Source organism: Schistocerca gregaria, chromosome 3, assembly GCF_023897955.1.
Source record: "Schistocerca gregaria isolate iqSchGreg1 chromosome 3, iqSchGreg1.2, whole genome shotgun sequence".
Taxonomy (NCBI): domain Eukaryota; kingdom Metazoa; phylum Arthropoda; class Insecta; order Orthoptera; family Acrididae; genus Schistocerca; species Schistocerca gregaria.
The window spans coordinates 562,279,304-562,306,000 of NC_064922.1; the positions used below are offsets into that span (position 1 = coordinate 562,279,304).

At 40.3% G+C, this 26,697-nt stretch overlaps 1 protein-coding gene across 3 annotated transcripts in view; it reads right to left on the reverse strand.

Annotated features, from left to right (window-relative positions):
• The window catches only part of LOC126355177 (cytochrome P450 6k1-like), a 103,668-nt gene that overhangs the window by 36,384 nt on the left and 40,587 nt on the right, over positions 1-26,697 (reverse strand). For all 3 annotated transcript variants that reach the window (XM_050005391.1, XM_050005390.1, XM_050005389.1), the window contains 2 exons: positions 8,078-8,350; positions 86-330 (listed from right to left, as the gene is read on the reverse strand). In XM_050005391.1, coding sequence (XP_049861348.1) covers positions 86-330; positions 8,078-8,350 — 518 coding nt within the window. The remainder of the gene's footprint in view (positions 1-85; positions 331-8,077; positions 8,351-26,697) is intronic.

Below are 26,697 nucleotides of genomic sequence, written 5' to 3' on the forward strand. Positions count from 1 at the left end.
CAAAGTATTACAAGTACAAATATGATTTCTACAAACATTTCAAAGTCAGGCAGATGGATAATACTGATACATTGTTTTTCTTTACCTTTTCATTGAAGAAGGACACTGGTAGGTACTTCAGCAGTGGTGGGAAAATAAAAAGTACAGCAAGTATGATAACTCTGTCCAAGACAGAAATGTCATTGAATTCTGAAGCTGTTTTCACAAACTCATCATTTGGGTCCTTCAGCGAGTCACACTGCACACCAAATGCACAAGTTGCAATAACATCCATTGTGAACCTTCCAAAGAGATCTTTCATTTCAAACTCATTGCTATTATCTGTTACATCTGAAATATAAATGAAGACAAATTCTAATAATATGAATGAAGAGACTCATATTTCAACAACACATATTTTATACTACCTAGTGTGTGCTAATACTTACATTATTGATGTGACTGCATATACTACACTAGCATTCATTAGACTTTGCTATATCAACAGATTATTTTTCTATACTGAAATGTAACACAGTTGCAGTCCCAGATTTAGATACACCAAATGTAACCAAAAACTCTAGACAAAACCTTTGTTTGTGAGTGCATAAGTTCTCCAGTCATACTGTAATCATAGGTGGAGACTTTAATCATCCAACAATCAATTACAAAAATTTCATTTTTGTTAGCGGTGGGCATGACAAGACATCCTGTGGAACATTACTAAATACCTCCTCTGAAAACTACCTATGACAGATGGTTCAGATCACCAATAATGACAGAAATATGTACATTAGATCTAATGGCAACAAATAAAATTTCCTTCTTTGAGGAGATCCACACTGAAACTGGCATTAGTGACCATGAGGCAGTTGCAGCAACAACATTTACCATTACATAAAGGGCAACTAAAACAAGCAGATATATTTATATGCTTAGTAAACTAGATAAAGAAGCAGTAGTGTCATATACCAGTGAAGAACTCAGCACAAGAGCATGTAGAGGAACTATGGCTCAAGTTTAAAAGAACAGTTGACATGATGGGAGCGACCCTCCATAGGTACAAAACAAAGCATAGGGCTATAAATAGAAAGATGTTGAATGAAATATATTTGGCTACCAAGCATGCAATGCATGAAGCCTCCAATGATTACCATAGCAGAGTATCATCAAAAGATCTTTCACAAAACCCAAAGCAATTCTTGTCATGTTAGTGGCACCAAAGTTAGAGTCCAGACATTCGTGGATGAGACAGGAACTAAAACTACGGGTAGCAAAGCAAAGGCAGAAATGTTTAACTTCATTTTCAAGTGTTCCTTTACAATGGAAAAACCCTGGAGTGTTGCCCCCAATTTAATTCTTGTGCCACTAAAAAGATGACTGAAACAGGTATTAGTGTCAGTGGTGTTGAGAAACAGCTGAAACTGTTAAAATTAACAAAGCTCCAGGGACCGACAGAATACCTATCAGATTCTATACTGATTTTGCAGCAGAATTAGCTCCTCTCTTAACTACAATCTTTCATAGATCCCTCAAACAAAAAATTGTACCAGTAGCTGGAAGAAAGCATAGGTCTCATCCATCTACAAGAATGGTAGCAGAAGTGACCCACAAAGTTACTGTCAAATATCACTAACATCCATTTATTGTAGAATCATAAAACGTATTCTGAGCTCAAATGCAATGAGGTATCTCAGATTGACCTCCTCCATACATCATGCGAAACTCAACCCGCAATTTTCAGGCTCAGCCCCTGCACATCTGGCCACCATACCTGCTGATGTACTTCATGGGTGAGATATGGCCCAGTCTTACCTCAGGACGTTGTTTGTCAACTGAAGAGTCATGGACCTGTTCACAGCAAAGCCTCCTGCAGCTCCCACAGTGTCTGGAGACTCAAGCGTCACTGATTTGTGGCACAAGGTCATAGTAAGCAGTACTGCTGCCACAGGCACCTACTTGAGTCTGCGAGGTCACATGTCCATGTGAAGCTGCACCTGTGTTCATCCACTGAAGGGTACTTTGGTTGCCGATCAACTCCTTGATGGACAGTTCAGCTCTGGGCCCCAGATCAACTGCCAGCCACATCCTCACACCTATGCAATGGACCACAACACTTGCTGCAGCAACTACTGATAGGACAGTTCCGTCTCGCACCTTCGCCAGGATCACAGCTGCTCCAGAAAGCTATGCTTCACTATGCCTGCCCTTTGATTGTCTATGAGCCCATGGCCTCTTGGGACCACATCCACAGCAGCTCCTTGTCCATCAGTACTAATGACAACTGTGGGATTCATCATACTGAGCAGCTGCTATGCACCATCACAGAAGAGTATTTTGGTTGTACTTATTTCTACACATGGCTCGTCCTCATCCTCGTTCTCTAAAGCAGTACTGAGTTATTTTATGGCGAATAAACAAACAGTTGTTACTCCAACAAATGGATAAAATTGTTTGTCTTAGTACACAACTGGCCAAGAGCACTTCAGTCTCCTGTGAAATTTGTGACAGAATTGATGATTTTTTTCATACAGAGGACACAAAATGTTACCTTGCTTAGATGGAGAGTCATTGACAGACGCTGAAGTAACTTAGGGTGTGCCCCATCAAAATGTGTTGGAACCCTCGCTGTTCATGTTGTATATTAATAACCTTGTGGCCTATACTAACAGTAACCTCAGATTTTTCACATATAATGCAGTTATCTACAATGAAGTAATGCCTGAAGAAACATCACAAATATTCAGTATGATGTTGATAAGATTTCAAAGCTGAGCAAAAACTGACAACTAGCTTTAAATGTCCAGGAATGTAAAATTGTTCACTTGACAAAATGAAAAGAAAGTGTACTGATCCTGTGGCTATGATATCAATGAGTCACAGTTGGAATTAGTTAATTCACACAAATACATGCTTGTAAAAATTTGCAGCGATCTGAAATGGAATGATCACTGTTGTGTAGCTAAAGCAGGTGGCAGACAACAGTTCACTGGTAGAATTCTAGGAAAATGCTACCAGTCTACAACAGAGACTGAACACAAAAAGTTATGCAAGCCATCCTAGAATATTGCTCAAGGGTGTGGGAGATGTTCCACATATGACTAACAGGGGATATTGAATGAATATAAATAAGGGCAGCATGAATGGTCATAGGTTTGTTTGACCCATAGGACAGTTTCATGAAGATGCTGAAAGGACTGAACTGGCAGACACTTGAAGATAGATGCAAACTATCCCATGAAAACCTACTTAGAAATTTTCTAGAACCCGTTTTAAATGATAAATCTAGGAATATTATTTTAAGCCCTTATGTATCACTCTCATAGAGATTGCAAAGACAAGATTAGGCTGATTACAGAGTGCACAAAGGCATTCAATCAATCATTCTTCCTGCATGCTACATGCCAATGACATGGTAAAAGACCATAATAACAGATATAATGGGATGTACTCTCTGCCATGCACTTCACAATGTTTTGCAGAGTTTGGATGTAGATATAGACATTGATTTTGATGTTGTGAATGACTGCCACACACTTATCGATGGATTGAGCTGCAAACTGCTTACTGATGTGCATAGTAATAAAAATCAAAATATGTTGTTATATTTTAATTTTTAACAGGAGAGAGAGAAAAATCAATAGATACAAATACACAGTCTATTAACATTAATGCGACCACTGTCTATGTCTTAGGCCAGTATTACACTATCAAATTTCTTTGTCAAAGATATTTGATGGTGTAATAGGGAACTTTGTCAAATGTCGTCCAATATTTGATCAAATCTAGAGCCTCGCTGTAAATTTGATCAAGGAAGTCGCTTGTCTTCTGTTCACTGCAATCTGACATGTTACCACATGGAGCACTAGCATCACTGCAGCATTCAGTCGTCTGTTGTGTTTTTATAAACATTGCCAGTAAATACAATTGGTATGCGCCGACAACTACAAAATTAATAGACGTGTATGAAGCTGATGAGGCGCTTTACAACATGAGATACCCTGAATACAAAAATAGATTAAGATGATTGCAGACCTGACCTGACCTGACCTGACCTAACCTAAGCCTCTCCTGTAGCGAGGAATCGGAGTGTTACAGTGAGCCTGTCTTCTGCAGATGTAGCAGTTCTTAAGTGAATATTGTGCTTTGTGATATGAGGATACACTTCATTGAGCACATACGGAAATGTATGCTCATCAATTCTTAAGTAATTGATGTACGACTTAACACTCTCCACTATAAGCTCACATAACAAGTTTTGTTGAATGCTTTTATCGTGCCGTCATAAAACCCACGGCTTCACACAGGTATGTTTCCTTTTTCCCCCTGCTTCTCTTCCGCAGGAGCACAGAGTGCAATTGTGGTACATGCAACTGCTGCGGTTAATAATAAGTTATTGTTGTCAGCCATCTTGAACTTTGATGAAAAATATGATGACAGTGTAATACCCCTTCTAGCGTTACGTCAAAGATCTTTGTCAAATATATTTGACAGAATATTTGATCACATCTTTGATCAAATCTTTGACAAAGAAATTTGATAGTGTAATACCGGTGTTATCAACATGCAATAACCATTCACATTTGGCTGGTGGCAGCATTAGCAGTGGAGGGTATATTACAGCTTTTGGGGGGAAGTGGAAAACAGTGCAATCACAGTCATATTGTGGAAAGGAAGCGATTTATAAGACATCCTAAAGGGTACAATCATTAGCTTTTGGGCCAAGGTTTGAAGCATTTTCAAAATGGCTTAATTTCTGAACTGTTACTGTGTCGTCATGGTTAAAGTACGCCGTTCATGGCAAAATGGCAATAGAAACTGCAGCCAAGGCAACTGTGGTGCTCCACGGACCATAGATGACAGTGATGAAAAATAGTTATGGAGATGTGTACAGGTGAACAGATGTGCAGCTGTTGAACACCTGACTGTGCAGATAACCAAGGGGCTAGCAACAGTGTCTTCTCAACGACCATTTAGTGAATGTTGCTGCATACAGGCCTCTGCAACAGGCACCTGGTTCATGCACTCATGCAGACTGCTGTTCATTGGTAACAAAGGCTGTAATTTGCATTACAGTACTGCAACTGGATGTCCACTGCATGGTGAAAGGTAGCCTTTTAAAGTGAATCACGTTTTCTGCTTCGTCAGACAGATGTGTATTGACATGTATGGTATGAAATGTCTGGAAGCAAACAAGGAGGAAATAGCCCGGGGAATTTTTTCATGGTATTCCATGGGTGATATCATCATTCTGGAAGGCACAGTGAATCAACAGAAGTATGCATCTATACACGGGGACCTTGTCCATCTCCACCACCCAGTTTATTTTTTCTCGGCACCACAGCATCTACCAGCAGGACAACACAATGTATCACACAGCTTGCAGTGTACACGCCTGATTCAAAGAGTACCAGGATGAGTTTACCATAATCCCCTGCCACCAAGCTCTCTACATTTAAACCCATTCAAGGATCTATGGGACCACATTGATTGGGCTGTTTGAGCTATGGATCATCAGTTCAGAAACTTAATGCAACTGTCCACAGCACTGGAATCAGCATGCCTCCATATCCCTATCAGTACCTTCCAGAACCTCACTGATTCTCTTCCTGTGCATCTTACAGTGGTCCACTCTGCAATAGCTGGTTATCTGGGCACTTGACAGGTGATCACATTAATATGACTGGGTTGTGTAATAAGCAAATACAATAATAATAAGCAAAAGAGCAAGTCTATTTAACATGGAACTTTATGATAAGAAAAAATGGGCAAACTTATAAATACCATTTTATGATATTATTTATACTTCTGCAGGGACTCACAGAATATGCCAAAAATGGTTAAAAAATGAAATTTTTTGATGGAACAATTGGCAAATTAATAAGCTTCCTAGTGAAAGTAGACTTTTTGGAGTCAGAAAATTCTGAGCTATAAATTATGGTATTACATTTCAGAAACAACCATTACTTACGATTTAAGTGTTCTACAACACAAGATCTTTGATTATGGACATTTTTTGATACATAACATTTTTTGAAAAAGTAAGATGTTTAATGAGAAGAGGCAAATGAGAGCTTCCAGCAGACCATATCGAACAGACATCTGTTCACTATGAATTTCAGGTAAATTAATTAGACTGTTGTCATCAGTAATTGAGAAATGACAATGTGAACAATAAAATTTTAGGCATTCATAAAACAAGATAAAATAAAGAAAAAAGTATATTGATGTAAGGATTGGTACAAGAACAAGCAGGATGGTTCTACCTTGCTCTGTTATGAATTATACAGTCTGGAAACATTGGACCTGATAGCAAAAATAATTATGAATGTGGTAGCAACACCTGCATTGAGTGCAAGTACATGGAAGATCAATAAACACACAAAGACTGTGTGTTCAAATCAAACCAGATGGTTTTCTTGATCTACATCTACATGGATACTCTGCAAAACACATTTAAGTGCCTACCAAATGATTCATCAAACCACCTTAACAATAATTCTCTATTATTCCAATTTTGAACAGCATGTGGAAGAAATGAACATCTACATCTTTCTGCGCGAACTCTGAATTCCCTTACTTTGTTATGATGATCATTTCTCCCTATGTAGGTTGGTGTCAACAAAATATTTTCACATGTGGAGGAGAAAGTTGGTGATTGAAATTTTGTGAGAAGATTCCCCCGCAGCAAAAAATGCCTTTATTTTAATGATGTCCACCCCAAGTCTTGTATCATTTCAGTGACACTCTTTCCCCTATTTCGCGATAATATAAAACATGCTGATCTTCTTTGAACTTTCCTGATGTGCTCCATCAATCCTATCTGGTAAGGGTCTCGTACTACACTGCAATACTCCAAAAGAGGATGGACAATTGTACTGTTGGCAGTCTCTTTAGTAGATCTGTTACATTTTCTGAGTGTCCTGCAAGTAAAACACAGTCTTTGGTTTACCTTTCCCACAATATTCTCTATGTGTTCTTTCCAATTCAAGTTGATAATAATTGTAATTCCTAGGTATTTATTCAAGTTTATCATAATTGTAATTCCTAGGTATTTAGCCAAATTTCCAGCCATTATATTTGACTGATTTACTGTGGACCCAAAGTTTAACAGATTCCTTTTAGCACTCATGAGGATGACCTCACACTTTTCATTATTTAGTGTCAATTGCCAATTTTCGCACCATTTAGAAATCTTTTCTAAATCATTTTGCAATTTGTTTTGACCTTCTGATGACTTTACTAGTCAATAAATGACAGCACCATTGGCAAACAACTTAAGATGACTGCTCAGATTGTCTCCTAAATTGTTGTAGATAAGGAATGCAAATGGCCTCTAACACTACCTTGGGGAATGTCAGAAATCACTTACGTTTTACTCAATGACTTTCCATCAATTACTATGAACTGTGATCTCTATGACAGGAAATCACAAATCCAGTCACATAACTGAGATGATATTCCATAAGCACTTCACTACAATCTGCTTTTGTGGTACAGTATCAAAAGCATCCTGGAAATCTAAATATACAGAATCAATTTGAAATCACTTGTCAGTAGCACTCAACACCTCATATGTGTAAAGGGCTAGTTGTGTTTCACAAGAATGATGTTTTCTAAATCCGTGTTGACAGTGTGTGTCAATTGACTGTTCTCTTCGAGGTAATTCATAATGTTTGAACACAATATATGTTCTAAAATCCTGCTGCATATCAACATCAATGATTTGGGCCTATAATTTAGTTCATTATTCCTACTACTTTTCTTGAATATTGTTGTGACCTGTGCAACTTTACAGTCTTTGGGTACAGATCTTTCGTCAAGCGAACATTTGTATATGATTGTAAAGTATGGAGCTATTGTATCAGCATACTGTGAAGGATACCTTGCTTTACTTCCTGCACCAACAAACAACAGACTGAGTAAAGAAGACTTGTCCTCAAAAGTGGAGCCTCAAATTTCAGGAAGCATAAATAAAGTGATAGACTAATTGCAAGGAACTGCAAAGTACCTACAGATCCCAAATTTTAAAACACACAAACAATAAGCAAAAATTCTTAATGTTCTTAGAAGTTACTGAAAGTAGTTATGTACTTACGTTCTGTTAGGTAGCGTGTCATCTGATTTCCACACTGTACTACTATTTCCTCCATAGATTTCAGCTTTCCTGAGCTAAAAGTAGGGGTGAGCATAGCACGCACTTTTTTCCACTCAGCTCCCTTCAGGTTAATTAACATATTATCTATGTGTGGTCTGTTCTTCAAACGTAGCACTGGTCGGTCCACGAAGCAGTCAAAATCACGGACCATGATGTTCCTGATGAGGTCTGGGTCTCGAACTATTAATACAGGTCGACGGCCCTCAAAATATCCTGCACATATTTAATTGTGTTTTAACAATAAAAATAACGGAATATTGGGCCTATCTCATACAACCAAATTTTGATAAAGACATAATTAAACGACAACTTTTAAAAGCAGTAAATCTCATTATAAAAGAAATGGGCAAAATTGAGAAAAATCCATCAGTCTGTCAATTACAATGGACGGTTCACACAATATATTATTATTATTAACAGTTTTATTAAATTACAATACATGCTATTCCTGAGAAAATACTCCAGGTATTTCATACATGTTCCAATTATAATAGTTCATTCATTTATCATGTTCCATCAATCTCATCCAGATGTTTGTGTCTTGTACTGTGACTGTATAAATCACAGTTCAGCTTAAACTCATGTTATTGCCAGCAAGGAAAACCATTAAATATACGTGTGTTGGGAAGTGACTGTGACCATAGCCACTACTTCTCAATCAAGTAGCTCCTCAGTTTGGATTTACTTTAGGCACACTACTTTAAAATATAGTTACAAAAGGCAACAAGGAGTAGAAATATGCAAAATAAGCCAACACTCTTGCTTTTAGCTCAACACAACAAGAGGTGTTTCCAAGGGCATAGGTGCTGAACTAAGCTTCTTGATTAATTTATCTGTGTGTTGATTCTGTTTTAACTTGTTAACCAACTGTAGCCCCCGATAACTTTCACACAGTGTATTTCATTTAGTATACAACCATTAATGTTTATGTCTCACGCTAGGAAGTCGTAATTTGCTGATTTAAAATTGTGAGATTAATACAAACTGTTAGCTGCAAACTACTTGTAGGTGTCTTAAGATATCATCTAAGCTATTTCTGTAAAGGCTGAGTTTGGACCCTTGACCAGTATGCTTGTGTTGTCAGCAAATACTATAGTTGTCACTGGAAGTTCATTTATGTAAGTTATAAACAATAATGGATCAGTACTGATCCTTATGGCACCCAACAGGGTGTGTTACCTCATATTTGACGTTGGTTTCATGCTTATGACACAGGCTGTCAATGTGACCCTCTGCTTTCCATTATGAAGGTAAGACTTCATCCATGCAAGGTGTCATTAAAGCCACAGTACTTTAGTCTTGCAAGTAGGACTTTGTGAGCTGCACAATCAAGTGTTTTGGCAAAGTCATAAAATAAACAGGGTACTTTTTCTTGTTTTGCTCTGACAGCACTTCATTTGTAAGGTCTTGTATTGCGTTCTCTGTGCAGAACCATTTACAAAAGCCACCATCACAGTCTCTTTCAAAACTCTATGCAAGTCAGCCAGCAATGGCATGGTATTTTCCTACATACATAACAATATGTAGATACAAAGCACTTTTGAAATAATTTGCACAAGTGGACATTATATAAAACCAGATATCAAATTATCTGAGGGTTCTTGATATGAAATATGTCATCACACAAATCAGATGTACCAATTCTAACAAGCCACCATATCCCCTTTCCATTAATTCATTTTGTCCCTGTATTTTCAAGGTGGCTAGCAAAAAAATTTATATTTCTTTCTGGATTATAACTGTGTGATATTCAACTATTCACAATTGAGACTCAGTAGACATAGCACTTTCTACATTTTTCTCCATTAACATTTTGATGACTCCAGTTTCAAAAGATAATTAAAGAAAATCTTAAAGGAAACAGTCATATATGCAAGGAATCATAATATTTCGTATAAATATAACATTTTCTGTAAATCATTGCATTGAATGTAACTCTGCACCTAATGCAGAAGTGATTATTCCTAAAAATATGTTACCAGAAAGACAATATGCACAGATCAATGGAATCAAGCTACAGATGCTTGTTGTAGCTACTACATTCAATATACAAAACATTTACAACCATAATACAAGCTATAAACATCATTGCCATAACAAGAAAAATCTGTGGGTTCATACTCAAGCACGTGGAAAGATATTTGTGTCCAAAAAATACTATTAAAATATAAATCATTCACCTATTTTCAAAAATTTGTCACCTACAAGTAGAAAATATTTCTCAAATCACAAACAACTGTTGGTATCCTTTGCTGCTGTAGTTGTGGTCTTCAGTCCAAAGACTGGCTTGATGCAGCTCTCCATGCCAGTCCACCCTGTGTGAGCTTCTTCATCTATGAGTTACTACTGCATCCTACATTCTTCTGAATTTGCTCACTGTGTTCATCTTTTGGACTCCCTTTGCGATTTTTACCTCCTACAGTTCCCTCCAGTACTAGGTTGGTGATCCCTTGATGTCTCAGAATGTGTCCTATCAAACGATCCCTTCTTCTGATCAAGTTGTGGCACAAATTTCCTGTCTCCCCAATTCTATTCAGCACCTTCTCATTAGTTGCTTGCTCCATAATCTTCAACATTCTTCTGTAGCATAACATTTCAAAAGTTTCTATTCTCTTTTTGTCTAAACTGTTTATCGTCCATGTTTCACTTCCAAACATGGCTACACTCCAGACAAATACTTTCAGAAAAGACTCATGTAAATCTATATTCCATATTAACAAATTTCTCTTCTTCAGAAATGCTTTTCGTGCCATTGCCAATCTCCATGTTATAGCCTTTCTACTTTGGCCATCATGTTACTTTGCTGCCCAAAAGCAAAATTCATCGACTACTTTAAGTGTCTTGTTTCCTAATCTGATTCCCTTAGCACCACCTGGTTTAATTTAACCACATTTCATTATCCTTGTTTTGCTTTTGGATGTTCATCTTACACACACCTTTCAAGACACTGTCCATTTTGTTCAACTGCTCTTCCAAGTCCATTGCTGTCTCTGACACAACTACAAGGTCACTGCTAAACCTCAAAGTTTTTATTTCTTTTCCCTGAACTCAAATTCCTACTCCAAATTTTTCTTTGATTTAATGCTTGTTCAATGTACTATCTGAATAACATCAGGAACAGACACCAACCCTTTCTCACTCCTTTCTCAACCACTGCTTCCATTTCATCCCTTTGACTCTTATTACTGCTATCTGGTTTCTGTGCAAATTATAAATATCATTTCACTCCCTGTATTTTATCCCAACTATCCTCAGAATTTCAAAGAGAGTATTACAGTCAACATCGTCAAAAGCCTTCTCTAAGTCTACAAATGCTATAAATGTAGGTTTGCCTTTCTTTAACCTATCATCTAAGATAATTCATTAGGACAGAATTGTCTTTCATGTTCCTAAATTTCTCCAGAATCCAAAGTGATCTTCCCCAATGTTAGTTTTCTATCAGGTGTTCCTTTGTTCTGTAAAGAATTCATGTTAGCATTTTGCAACCATGATGAAACTGATAGTTTGGTAATTTTCACACCTGTCAGCACCTGCTTTGCTTTGGAATTGGGGTTGTTACGTTTTTTTCAAAGTCTGAGGGTATTTTGCCTGTCTCATTTTTCTTGCACACCCATGTTTCAGAGCATCAAATTCTTCTCACAATATCATATCTTTCATCTTGTCTTCATCTATGTCCACTTCCCTTTCCATAATATTGCCTTCAAGTTTATCTCCATCTATATACTCCTTCCATCTTTCAGCGTTCCCTTCTTTGCTTAGGACTGCTTTCGCATATGAGCTCTTGATATTCAAGCAGCTGCTTCTCTTTTCACCAAAGGCATCTTTAATTTTCCTGTGGGCTGTATCTGTCTTCCCATTACAGTTGTCCTCTAACCATTCCTGTTTAGCCATTTTGCATTTCCTGCCAATATGATTTTTTAAGTGTTTGAATTCCTTTTTGCTTGCTTCACTTGCTGCATTTTTATATTTTCTCCTTTCATCTATTAAATTCAATATATCTTGTGTTATCCAAGGATTTTTACTTGGTCTTGTCTTTTTACCTATTTGATCCTCGGATTCTTCTCTTAAAGCTACCCATATGTCTTTGATTGTATTCCTTTCTGCTGTTCTAGTCAACCTTTGCCTAATGCTCCCTCTGAAACTCTCAGCAATCTCTGGTTCTTTCAACTCATCCAGGTTCCATCTCCTTAATTTCCTACCTTCTACCTTTTTCTTCAGTATTGATGTACAGTTCATAAACAGTAAATTGTGGTCAGAGTCCACATCTGCCCCTGGAAATGTTTTACAATTTGAAACCTGGAGCATTAGTGATGATTAAATTATGCTCTGTGCGAAATTCTACCAGGTGACTTCTTTCATTCCCTTCCCCCAGTCCATATTCACCCCCTATTTTCCCTCTCTTCCTTTTTCTACTATCAAATTCCAGTCCCCCATCACTATTAAATTTTCATCTCCCTTAACTACCTGTATAATTTCTTTTATCTTGTCATACATTTCTTCAATCTCATCATCATCATCTGTGGAGCTTGTTGACATATAAACTTGTACTACTGTGGTGAGTGTGGGCTTTGTGTCTTGGCTACAATAATGCATTCACTATGCTGTTCATATCAGCTTACCCACATTCCTGTTTTCTTGTTCATTATTAAATCTACTCTTGCATTATCCATATTTGATTTTATACTTACAACCCTGTATTCACCTGACCAGAAGTCTTGTTCCTCCTGCCAACAAACTTCACTAATTCCCACTATATCTAATTTCAGCAAATCCATTTCCCTTTTCAAATTTTCTAACCTACCTGCCCAGTTAAGGGCACTAACATTCCATGCTCAGACCTATAGGAAGTCAGTTTTGTTTCTCCTGATGATGACATCTTCCTTAGTAGTCCCTACCCGGAGATTCTATGGGCAACTATTTTACCTCCGGAATATTTTACCCAAGAAGATGCCATCATCCTTTAACCATACAGTAGAGCAGCATGCCCTTGGGAAAAATTATGGCTGCAGTTTCCCCTTGCTTTCAACCATTCACAGCAGGGCCATTTTGGTTGATATTACAAAGTGAGATCAGTCAATCATCAAGACTTTTGCCCCTGCAAATAGTGAAAAGGCTGCAGTCCCTCATCAGGAACCATACATTTCTCTAGCCTCTCAACAAACAGATACCACCCCCCCCCCCCCCCCCCAGTAATGCCTGTACAGAATACTTCATTAAGTATAATATACTAACAGTGTATTCATTATATGTTCTAAGGGCTATACAGTTAGTAAAAGAAAATATGCAGCACAGTATAATAAATAGTGATATCCATAGTTATAATACAAGGAAGAAAGAGGATTACCACATAAAATTCAGAAATAAAAAAGCAACCGATCATAATCCATTTTCTGCTGGAAGATATTTTTACAATAGACTGCCAAATACCATAAAAATGTTAAAAGGAAACATATTTAAAATAAAATTAAAGTAGCTGTTAATTGCTAAATGTTTGTACTCCAGCAATGATTTTTAATGTTGTATGTACTTTATTTCTACTACTAAACTATTATTATTGTTCATGTATATACTGACTGACTATGTCCACGACTGTTAAAAGTTATTATGGACAAATAAACCATTATTATTATTATTATTATTATTATTATTATTATTATTATTATTATTATTATTATGGTTGTACCTACTGTACAACTATCTGTAATCTGTATCACTGATCACTGAGGCACACAAGCAGCCCCACCAATGGCAAAGTCCGTGGTTCATGTACATCTGATCCATGGTTGACATTACCTCTTTGAAATGTGTAACATTACAAGAGGTAGATGGACAATTACATAAATTGTATATCAACATACTAATTTCAGGTTAGGTTAGTGTTGTTTAAAGTCCCGTCGACAACGAGGTCATTAGAGACGGAGCACAAGCTCGGGTTAGGGAAGGCTGGGGAAGGAAATCAGCCACGCCCTTTCAAAGGAACCATCCCGACATTTGCCTGAAACGATTTAGGGAAATCATGGAAAACCTAAATCAGGATGGTTGGAGACGGGATTGAACCGTTGTCCTCCCAAATGCGAGTCCAGTATGCTAACCACTGCGCCACCTCGCTCGGATACTAATTTCAATAAATGCGCTTTCAAGGACAAATAAATAAATGCAACACCTTTTGACAGAAAAGTGCTTTCCCCGAAGGAGGATTTATGGAGTGAATGAGTGTCCACTTCAGGATTTAAGGACTAGTGGAAGTGTGTGTTCTCCACTGCCAAACAGGGGACATAGAAATAAGTTTTCAAAAGGCTCAGCCCGAGAATTATGGCAGAGCTATCACATAGACAGATTTCTTTATGAATACAAAACAAAAGCATGGCATCCATGTGGATGTGAGGTAAACAGTGTGGTCCTGTTTATTGTGGAGAAGACATGGTTGTGTGTGACAGAGTTAGGGCATATCAATACACAGACATTTTTACAACTTGTTAGCTGGGTACCATTGAATGCTGTTTGAAAATTGTCTTCCATTAGTTTTTTGATGACATAATAACAATCACCAACATAATGTATGTTGAAGAACATTTTTATTAAATACATGTATCACATACACACATAGTGTGAACATTGAAGAGAAGCACCACACGAAGACAAAACATAGCAAAGATCTTCAATCATAGAGTCTACAAATCAAACTCGAAGATGATGTTTCTTGTGGTGGATAGTCACCACAGAGACCCTTCCCCCTCCCCCCTCCCCCCCCAGGTAGTGCAGAGCACAGGGAAGGAAAGGAGATGTTATCCATGATGAAACATTGAAGCCGCATAGGTGGGTGAAGGAGTTGTGCCATGCAGTAGCATGGGGGTTTGTCACGTGGAATGAGGTCCACGAGTGGTGAGCGGAGCGGCATGACAATGGAGAGGATGCTGTAGATTTTGGTCACTAGGATGTCCTGTTCAGTGTCTGATGGGAGCTAAAAGGATTTCAGTAGCTGTGTGTGAGTTTCTGAGGCATTGTATTGCACTGAAGGGAGGATGATAAAAATGAAGACAGTGCAGTCTCAAACCTCAATAGAGAGATCACCCAGGGTGATGTCTGTGATGTAGTAAACACTGTACATCGTATTGAGAGGGGGGGGGAGGGAGGTGGAGGGGGGAGGGGTGTCTCACTGGGAGGTGGAGCCATCACACACTCCACAAATTTTATCTCATGGAGGAGTGCCATGAACTGTGTGCTGTGAAGCTGTGGGAACAAACAGAGAACTGTAGATCATCTGTTAACAACCATGCTAGCTTTATCCTATTTATTGAGACTTTGGTATTTGCTGTTAAGCACAATGTCCAGTGTGTTCTGACCCTGGTCAAGAACTTTGTGAGGGCCCAAGTACTGAGGCTGGAGACATGCACAGAGGGAGTCGTCACAAAGCATAACATAATTGCAGCTTGCAAGACCTTTTTGCTCGTGGTACAGAATGCAGTTTCCTGAGCAAGGACTTGTGAAATTTATTCACATATTTTATCAAGTAGAGCAGGAAGCTCATCTTCATTTGTGAGGTGTAAGTGTCCAACAAACTCACCTGGGAAGATTGAGTACTCCTAATCTTCAGTGGATACCACAAGATCCTGCAGGAGATCCCAGCAGAAGGGTCAAAACATCAATTGTTTAAAGAAATGTGACATGGCCTAACAACCCAAAAGATTTTAACTTCAGTGACAATGGTCACAAAAGGCTGTACAGATACACATTAGTGCCATCTTAAGGATTTAGTGCCAATGCTCCACAATACCATTGCTCTGTGGATGGTAGGAAATGGTGTGGAACTTGTCAAAACTGCACAGCTCACAAAGTTTGGTGAGCAGTGAGGATACAAACTGGTGGCACTGGTTGGTGATTGCAGATGAAGGGCAACGAAAATGAGAGCTCCAGAAGCTGACGAAGGATTGGGCAACCAAAGCAGCCATTATAAAAGATAAAGGAATGGCTTTGACCCACCTTGAGACTTGGTTGATGACTGAGAATTTATCTCGAAAGCCCTAGGAGGAATGGAGGGAGGAGGCCAACAATGTTGTTATGTACATGACATAGGTGTCCTTTGGGAATGCTGAACTGTCCTAGATGGAGCTGTGCATGTCATCCGACTCTACTTCTCTGGCATGGAACACAAGCTCGCATCCAATTGTGACATTGTTCTTAACCCCAGCCGCACTAATTGCTTGGTAACTAGCTTAGCAGTGGCATGAATGGCTGGGTGAACAAGAGAGTGTAGGGAGTTGACACCGCTTGCTGGAGAGGGGGAGGTACAATTGATTGGAGGTACCTGTTAAAGTGTCACACACATTGGGTTGGTTCAAATGGCTCTGAGCACTATGGGACTTAACATCTGAGCTCATCAGTCCCCTAGAACTTAGAACTACTTAAACCTAACTAAGCTATGGATATCACACACATCCATGCCCTAGGCAGGATTCGAAACCTGCGACCATAGCGGTCGCGTGGTTCCAGACTGAAGTGCCCAGAATCGCTCGGCCACACTGGCCGACACACACATTAGGGGTAGCTGAGCCTGGCAGTTGGAGTGGCTCAACAATCAGTGTGCATTTTGTGTCCTTCAGCTTGTCTGCCAAATCAGTTTAATTATGAGGGTCGGTCAAAAAGTAATGCCTCCCATTTTTTTCTACTTAAAAAAATTAAGTTAAGTGAAAAATTTGAATTTGGCGCCATTCCTCAAACCTTCTTCTGCAATCCACTGCAGCAGTAACTTTCTGTGTCAACAGGTGGCAGCACAGCAGAAGTTTGTAAGATGGCCGACATCGATGTTCGTTTGAGACAGCATTGTGTGATTGAATTCTTGAATGCAGAAGGTGAAACGCCCATACGCATTCATGAAAGACTTAAGAAGGTGTATGGTGTTGTGACAGTGGATGTCAGCACTGTTAGACGATGGGTTTGTCGTTGTAAGGAAGCTGAAGGGCAAACACCGTTGACTGACGAAAAGTGGAGCGGCAGGCCGGTGAGTGCAGTGACTCCACACAACATTCAGCAAGTTGATGACATCATTCGTGATGACCGTCGGGTGACTGCAGATGAAGTGTGTCCCATTATTTCTCTTAGTAAAGGCAGTGTGATCACGATTATTAAACAATTGGGGTACTCAAAAGTTTGTGCACGGTGGGTTCCAAGAATGTTAACCGATCAGAATAAAGAGGCAAGGAAAACAATAGCCTTCCAACACTTGCAGCGCTTCCGTTTGGAGGGAGATGAGTTTCTGAAAAAAATTGTGACCGGGGACGAAACATGGGTGCATTTTTTTGAACCCGAATCAAAGAGGCAGTCAACGGAGTGGCGTCACACAAGCTCGCCGAGGAAGAAAAAATTCAAAACTGTGCGATGGGCAGGGAAAGTTATGGCAACAGTTTTCTGGGATACAGAGGGTGTGATTCTGGTTGATGTTTTGGAGCAGGGATGCACAATAAATTCTGTTCAATACGTCACAACCCTCAAAAAACTTAAAGCACATCTTCAGCGAGTTCGCCCAACAAAATCAATGGCAGAAGTTCTTCTTTTGCATGACAAAGCAAGACCACACACCAGTCGTCACACCTCTGACGAGATTGTCAAAATTGGATGGGAAGTTTTGCCTCATCCCCCATACAGCCCTGACCTGGCACCATCAGACTTCCATCTGTTCGGGCCACTAAAAGAAGCTCATCGTGGGATTCATTTTGAAGATGAGGAGGCCGTCAAAACATCCGTGCGTCAATGGCTTAGGAAGCAGAGCTGTGATTTTTACCGTGCTGGGATACATGCCCTTGTTCAAAGATGGACCAAAACTGTAGAGATGGGCGGAGATTACATTGAAAAATGACAAAATGATCCTCAATGTTGTGGTTTTCAACCTATGTAATTGCATTTAAATTTCCTGACAATTAAACGTAGAAAAAAAAATAGGAGGCATTACTTTTTGACTGACCCTCGTATTTAAATGTATCTAAAAAGATGAGACTTACCAAACAAAAGCGCTGGCAGGTCGACCTGCCAGCACTTTTGTTTGATAAGTCACATCATCTTTGTTTTTAGATATATTTTTCCCACGTGGAATGTTTCCCTCTATTACATTCATACAATTATTTCAATGGATAGATAAAAAAATCTACTCACTGAGTGACGGCATAATGCACACATAAAACACATTTGTAATTGGCAAGCTTTCGGAGCGAGTGGCTCCTTCTTCAGGCAGGAGGATTGAAGGGGAAGGAAGAGAGGTGAAGGAAAAGGACTGGAGAAGTCTAGGAAAAGGGGTAGATTTTCTGAAAGTCACCCAGAACTGTGGGTCAAGGAAGACTTACCATACAGGATTAGAAGAAAAGACTGATTGTTGGGGACTGCATCGGACAAGATTTGAAACCCTGAGAGCTTAAAGGTGCAAGACAGGGTAATATACAGACAGAGATTACTGCTTAAACATCACGCATGAGTTAATAAAAATGAAAAGCTAAGTGTATTGTACATCAGAGAGGTAAGAGGTGGTGGTGAAAAATAGATGGGAAAGTCAATGAAAGATGTAAAAATTAAAACAGACTGAAGCAAAGAGTAGTTACAGTGGAGAAATGCCGAGATGGAAGAAATTAATGTACGGGGGCTGTTCAATAAAGAATTATCATAATTTTTAATGTTCATAATTTTTGCACTAAAATTTAACCTAATGATATTCTGTTAGCTTAATGTGCAACAAACAAGCCATAGTAGTTTCATTGTTGGGACTCCTAGTTTCCGCCTGTGAGAGACAGGCAAGGTCAGACATGTTCAGTATCACCTACTGCTGCAATGGACGTAACATGCAAGGAACAATATGCAGCTTTGAAATTCTGCTTTTGTCTCAACAAATTTTCAGCTGAGGCCTATACAATGTTACAGGAGCCTATGGAGAGTCTGTTCTTCCCTACAGCACAGTTAGAAGGTGGCTTAAAATGTTTAAAGAGGGGAGACAATCAATTTCAAAGGAAGGTGGACCCGGCACTCCAGTTACTACCCTGACTGAAGAAAACATCAACACTGTTGCTGTCATTGTAAGAGAAGATTGATGAATTACCTTAATATCACTTTCTGAAATACTGAACATTTCATTGGGTGCCACCCACACATTGGTGACAGAAAAATTACGTGACACGTGTTTGTGCACAATGGGTTCCAAGACTGTTGATTCCCGAACAAAAGGACATTCGCATGCAGGTCTACATGCAGTTAAAGTTGATGTTAGAGGAAGATCTGGAGTTTCTTTCAAATGTAATCACTGCTGATGAAACTTGGATACATCATTGTGATCCTAAGGGCAAACAGCAAAGCTCAGTGTGGAAATTCCCTTCATCACCAACCCCCAAAAAATCAAAAGTGGTTGCTTCTGCTGGGAAAGTTATGATCATCTCATTCTTTGATATTCATGGAATGGTTTATCAGCATGCTGTACCTGTACACACATCAGTGACTGGACAATACTACAAGGATGTCCTGAAAAAGTTCAATATCAGGTGCAAAAGACCACATTTCCATGAAGCAAGCTGATTGCTGCACCATGATAATGTGCAGCCACATACTGTCAATGTTGTTGCTCAATATCTTGCAAAAATCAACGTGAAGTGCATCCATCACCCTCCCTATAGTCGGATTTAGCCCCATGCGACTTTTTTCTATTCCCTAACATGAAGAAATACCTTCGTGGGAGGCATTATCAATCATCAGAAGCAGTGGTGAAGGCTGCGGAACTGATTTTGAAGGACCTCTCAAAAAATGGTTTCTAACATGTATTTGGAGACTGGCAGAAACACTGGGACAAGCGCATCGCATTCAGGGGAGGATCATCAAAATTATGAGGATGAGTAGGGGTATGTTGTCAAAAAAAATTATGATCATTTGTTATTGAGCAGCCCTCGTAAATTAAGGCCAAGGTGAATCCGAGAACCAAGGACATGTTGTAGTGCTAGTTCCCACCTGTGGAGTTCTGAGAAACTGGTGTCTGGGGTAAGAATTCAGATGGTGCATGTGGTGAAACAGGCACCGAGTTCTTGAATGTCATGTTGTAGAGAATGCTCCGCAACAGGATATTGTGTGTTGCCTGTATACATCCTCTGCCTATGCCCATTCAACCTGACTGATTACTGGGTGGTAGTCAAGCCGATGTAAAAGGCAGAACACTGTTTACATAACAGCTGGTACAAGATGTGTCATTTCACACTTGGTTCTCCATTTGATAGTACATGTTTTGCCAGTTACAGAGCTGGAATAGGTGGTGGTAGGAGGGTGCATAAGGAAAGTCTTGCACCGGGGACTGTCACAGGGGTAGGAGCCATGGGGTGAGGAGATGGGTGCAGAAGTAGTATAGGGTCTGACAAGGATATTGCGGAGGTTGGGAGGTTGATGAAAAGCCAGTATACACCCTCTGCCTATACCCATTCACCCTAATTGATAATACAGTGGTAGTCATGCCAGTTTACATAACAGCTGGTATATGACACATGTTGTTTCATAAGTGGCTCTCCCTTTGATAGTATATGTTTTGCCAGTTATAGGGCTGTTGTAGGTCGTGGTAGGAGGGTGCATAGGCCAAGTCTTGCAGCAGGGACGGTCACAGGGGTAGGAGCCATAGGATAGGAAGATGGGTGCTGAGGTACAACAGCCCTATAACTGGCAAAATATATACTGTCAAAGGGAGAGCCACCTGCAAACTGATGCATGTCACATAGCAGCTGTTATGTAAACACTGTTCAGCCTTCTACATCAGCATGACTACCAGCAAATTATCAATTAGGGTGAAAGGGCATAGGCAGAGGGAGTATACAGGCAACATGCAATATACTGTTGTGGAGCATGCTCTACAACATTACATTCATGACTTCGGTGCCTGTTTCACTACAGGCACCATCTGAATTCTTTTCCCAGACACCAGTTTCTCAGAACTATGCAAGTGAGAACTAGCACTACAATATGTCCTTGGTTCTCACCACCCACCTGGCCTTAATTTACATTAATTTCTTCTGTCTCATCATTTCATCACTGCAACTACTCTTTGCTTCACTCTGTTTTAGTTTCTGCATCTTTCATTGTCTTTCCCATCTATTTTTCACTGCCCTCCCTCCCCCCTCTGTTACATACAATGCACTTCACTTTTCACTCTTAATAACTCATGCATGACGTTTAAGCAGTAATATCTGTCTGCATATTAGAATTTCTTCCATCTTTAACCTCTCAGGTTTTCGAATCTGATCTGATGGAGTTCCAGCACATCAGTCATTCTATCTCGTCCTGTACAGTAAGTCTCCTCTGACCCGCAGTTCTGGGTGACTTTCCCAAAATATACCCCTTTCTCTAGACTTCTCCAGTCCTTTTCCTTCATCCCTCTTCCTTCCCCTTCAACTTTTCTGTCTGAAGAAAGAGCCACTGACTCCAAAAGCTTGCCAATTATAATGGTCTTTTATGTGTGTGTTCTGCTGCCACTTGGTGAGTAGATCTTTTACCTATCCAATTAAATAATTTTGTCAATAATAGTGTTTGTTGTCATAAATTGATGTCATTGGTCTTCTGGTGGGCCAATTTGTCCATGTCAATGATGTATGTTATAATATTCATGCAGAACAGGCAATCAGCAACAACTTTATCAGTACCAATACAGAGTGCATCAAAAAAATGTATACACACTTTGAACTGTCATAGAAAATTTATGTCCCATTCTACATGGTTAAATATCAGTGAGAAAGTAATGTTATGTTTCTTCAGCAGGTGGCAGCAGTGGCGAGGATGTAACTGCAACATGGTGGACATGTGTTTGAGCTTTGAAGTGCAGAGGTAGATAATTAAGTGGTACTGGAAGTTTGAGAATGTAGCTGCGGTTTGAAGACGGTGGAAAAGTGAGTATGGTACAAAACCAACTGCAAGATTAACAATTACACGTCTACGAGACAAATTCAAAATTCATGGAACAGTGTGTGATGTGCATAAAGGTCGATCAGTGCTAGTAGTGTGCTACACATTCTGAAGAAAGGCAAGTCTCATGTGTACATTCCAAGGCTGGTGCAACAGCTAAGTGACGACGATCCACATCAAAAGTTAGAATTTTGTGAATGGGTTCAGGAGATGGTGAGATGTGAACCGGGATTTAGGGGTAGCATAATTTGGTCGGATGAAGCCCAATTCAAACTCAATTTGTTGTTGTTGTTGTTGTCTTCAGTCCTGAGACTGGTTTGATGCAGCTCTCCATGCTACTCTATCCTGTGCAAGCTTCTTCATCTCCCAGTACCTACTGCAACCTACATCCTTCTGAATCTGCTCAGTGTATTCATCTCTTGGTCTCCCTCTACGATTTTTACCCTCCACGCTGCCCTCCAATACTAAATTGGTGATCCCTTGATGCCTCAGAACATGTCCTACCAACCAATCCCTTCGTCTGGTCAAGCTGTGCCACAAACTTCTCTTCTCTCCAATCCTATTCAATACTTCCTCATTCGTTATGTGATCTACCCATCTAATCTTCAGCATTCTTCTGTAGCACCACATTTCGAAAGCTTCTATTCTCTTTTTGTCCAAACTATTTATCGTCCATGTTTCACTTCCATACATGGCTACACTCCATACAAATACTTTCAGAAATGACTTCCTGACACTTAAATCTATACTCGATGTTAACAAATTTCTCTTCTTCAGAAACGCTTTCCTTGCCATTGCCAGTCTACATTTTATATCCTCTCTGCTTCGACCATCATCAGTTATTTTGCTCCCCGAATAGCAAAACTCCTTTACTACTTTAAGTGTCTCATTTCCTAATCTAATTCCCTCAGCATCACCCGACTTAATTCGACTACATTCCATTATCCTCGTTTTGCTTTTGTTGATGTTCATAGGATATCCTCCTTTCAAGACAGTATCAAGTCGTAAGGTCAGTATTGCCTCACGTGTTCCAGTATTTCTACGGAATCCAATCAAATTCAATGGAACTGTCAATAGGAACAATTGTGTGTACTGGGCTGAAGATAATCCCCACATTACAGTTGAAAAGGCTGTGAATTTGCCTGGTGTAAATGTGTGGTGTGGTTTGTCTGCAAGGGGACTCATTCGGTCCTTCCGCTTTGAAGGTACTGTTACTGGAGAAACATACCTAACAATGCTTGCTGACTCCATATTCCCTGCCATTCATGCATTATATGGTAAAGATGAGTTTTATTTCCGACAAGATGGCGTCCCACCGCACTATCATAGGGATGTACAAGCATACCTGGATCACAATGTGCCAGGCCAGTGGATAGGACGCAGGGGACCAATCGAGTTTCCTGCATACTCTCCAGACCTCACGTCACTGGATTTCTTCTTATGGGGCACAATAAAAGATGAGGTGTACAAACGTAAACCACGTAACCTGGACACACTTTGGAATGAGATTCAGGCAGTGTGTGCAGAAATCTCATTGAACACTTTGGTACGATGAAGGGAATCTGTGGTGACTCGTACACAGAAATGTATTGATGCTGAAGGCCACCAGTTTGAACATTAATCACATTTGCAATGTACATTTATTTTTCCAATTGGACTTTAAGCTTTCCATTTCCAGAAATTTAACATTGCAGAACAGTAAATAAATTTTCTATGATGCTTCAAAGTGTGTATACATTTTTTTGACACACTCTGTATATAGCATATGTCTGTTGAATAATGTCTGACAGTGCCATGTGCCACAGTCATCGAGGAGGGGTGTCTTTGCTTGAGTTGTGTATGACATTGCAAGCAGTCAGTGGTTTGTAAAGACAGTAAACTCATGCCCTTCGATACTGTCAAGAAAAAGTCTGATTGCCTGATAGATCATGAGGTGTTCGCAGTCATGTAGACCACTTGTGCTGTGCAGGAGAGGTTTCCTTGAACACAAATCAGAGAGGTTCAGCATTATCACCAATATGCTGTTGCAAATCTGCATCTATTGATGTACTGCTCATTCCGGCAGTGACGGAGATGTGGCCATCAGATGTCTTCGAGCCCAAAGTGTTTTTACCATTCAGGGTGTCAGTGAACAGTGCCTAGATTGAGGAGCATAAGAGATGTGATGACAGCAGAAATTTATAATGTGTAGGAATCTTTGCAATTCATGGAAGTCCATTGGCAAAGGATGGTTTCAGATAACATCGATGGGGTTTGATAGCAAACAGATGCCCTCAGCCGATACCATTTAGCCAAGAAAAGTTACACTGCCACGTAACGATTGAGACTTCTCATGGTTAATTTTGACACTATTGCTCTTGAGTGTGTCCTAGGCTCATGCAAAACACTGTTCCTGTTCTTTGGGGGAGGGGGAAAACCAAGATGTCATCCAAATAGACGTACACAGCTGGGAGGTTGAACAATAATGAATCGATAAACTGCAGTCAAGTCTGGGCCCATTTTTGGGACCATATGACATGAGACAACACTCAAATAGTCCAAAAGGGATAATGAGAGCAGTCTTGGGGATGTCATCCTTGAATATGGGAATTTGTTGTAAGCTTTGGGCCAATCAAGTACACTGAACACACATTGAGCAGTTGAGTGAAGTCCTGAATGTGTGGAATTGGATAATTGTCTTTAATAGTGTGTGAGTTCAGAACCTTGTAGTCCCCACACAGGTGAAATAAATCATTTTCTTCTGAACGACATGCATGGGAGAAGACCAACTGCTATCTGACTGGCATAAAATGCCTGCATCAAGTAGGTCACCAATAACTGGTTTGGCATGGCACAGTTTTTTGGGATTGAGGGGGTGTGCCTTGTGTCCCCCACAATACTGATTCTGTAATGAGTACCATTAGCAGTTGAACATACACATCCAGCATGTGAACATGTGGGAGTAATTTCATTGTTGGTCTGAGGGGAAGGGAGCACCAGCAGGAATCATTTGTCAGCAAACTGTTATTGACCTAGCAGTCCCGTACATGAGGTGGCACTGGAAGAGGCATGGGCACGGCTACTAAAGTGTCATCAGAGCACGATGAATGCTTGACAGAGAGCTGGCATAGTGTCTGATGAGCTCGCACCAGTTGTGCTGCTGTTGCATTGATCAGTTGGTGAAGCATGGTGCTGTTTGCATCAGAAACAGAGTGCTTGAGCGTAAGCTCAACCTATCATGACTAGGGAGACAGAGGCTTTGTGGAGCAATGAGGCCAAATGGATTGGGTGATAACTTGAAATTTTAAGGAAGTCTATGCCCAGTGTGGGTTTGTCCACACCTGTGACATGGAAAGTCCATAAAAATGAAGATAAGGAGTGAGGTGGACCTGAAACTCTGCAGCATCGAGGATGGTGAAATTAGAGCTGTTAGCCACACATAAGGTTAGCTTGGTTGGTGATTTATGAGTGGGGGCCAATGTGATAGGAATGATGCTGGCCTCCACACCTGTTCGATAAGAAATCATATGCCCGATGCTTGATCTACCATGTAGAGATGGCTCCCAGAAGAAGAGGTGATGTTCGTCATCTGTTGCTTCGTGAGGTGCATTGTGGAAGTGGTGTGGACCAGGACACCTAAACTGGTCCATGACCAAAATCTAGGAACATGCAGGGAGGTCAGCATTTCTGTGCAGTGTTGCTGAAGATAGTGTGAAACAACAGACGGGATACATAGGGTGGGGGCTATTCCCTGCTGACTGCACAACAACTGTTTGATTCCATGGTTAGTCAGCCAAGTGGTCAGAAGAGACCTCAGCATCACTCAGGAATGGTTGAGCAGTAGGTGCAGGTAGTGTTTGAAGATTTCTGCCAGGTGTCTTTGAGTACCGTGCACGATTTTCGCATCCTCTGCCAGGGGGGTGAGGTGGAGGGGGGCAGATGGGGTCATCAGTAGTACCAACTAAGGCCTCCAAAAGCCTGAATGGGGGGGGGGGGAGGGTCATCAGCACTACCAACCCTGGGCTCCACACACCGTAGGGGTTGGCGAGCAGGTGCCTATGATGAAGGACGCCATAAGCCTTGTCTGAAAGGTGTAGTTTAGTCCCAAAGAATCTTAAGCATAAGAAAGGAGCTGAGGTTGAGGCTCATGTGGTACCCGGATGGGCCACAATGTCCGTGATGCGATGTCAGACAACTGCACACTGACCACTGCCCATAGACAGTCCCAGAGTTGGGATGGAGACACAAACGAAATCTTTCTTCATGGATTTATGTGGCAAATAACTTTGGATGGCAGGTGTGATAGATGTCTGATTATCGATGCTTTGGCAGCTGAGTATTTCCAGAGAGCAGGCAAGTAGAGAACGAGGGCACTAATAAGATCTGTGTTACCATTTAGATGGCTCACCAAACAGATAAAGCATGAGTCTTCATGTGTGATGGCATGCATGTCAAAAAGAAAGGTTGTCAACCAGTACAAACCAGGTCCAATGGCTGTCTCTCAATTGGGGGGGGGGGGGGGGGGGCTGCTTAGGGAATGTGCGGGTGAGAACTTTATTGTGTAGGACAGAGTTGGATCAATGTACCCTGAGACTTCAAGGGAGACAAGGCACTGACATGAAATCTTGATTGAATAATGCGTTGTATCCAAGAGCACCATCATTCAAAGTCTCTGTGGG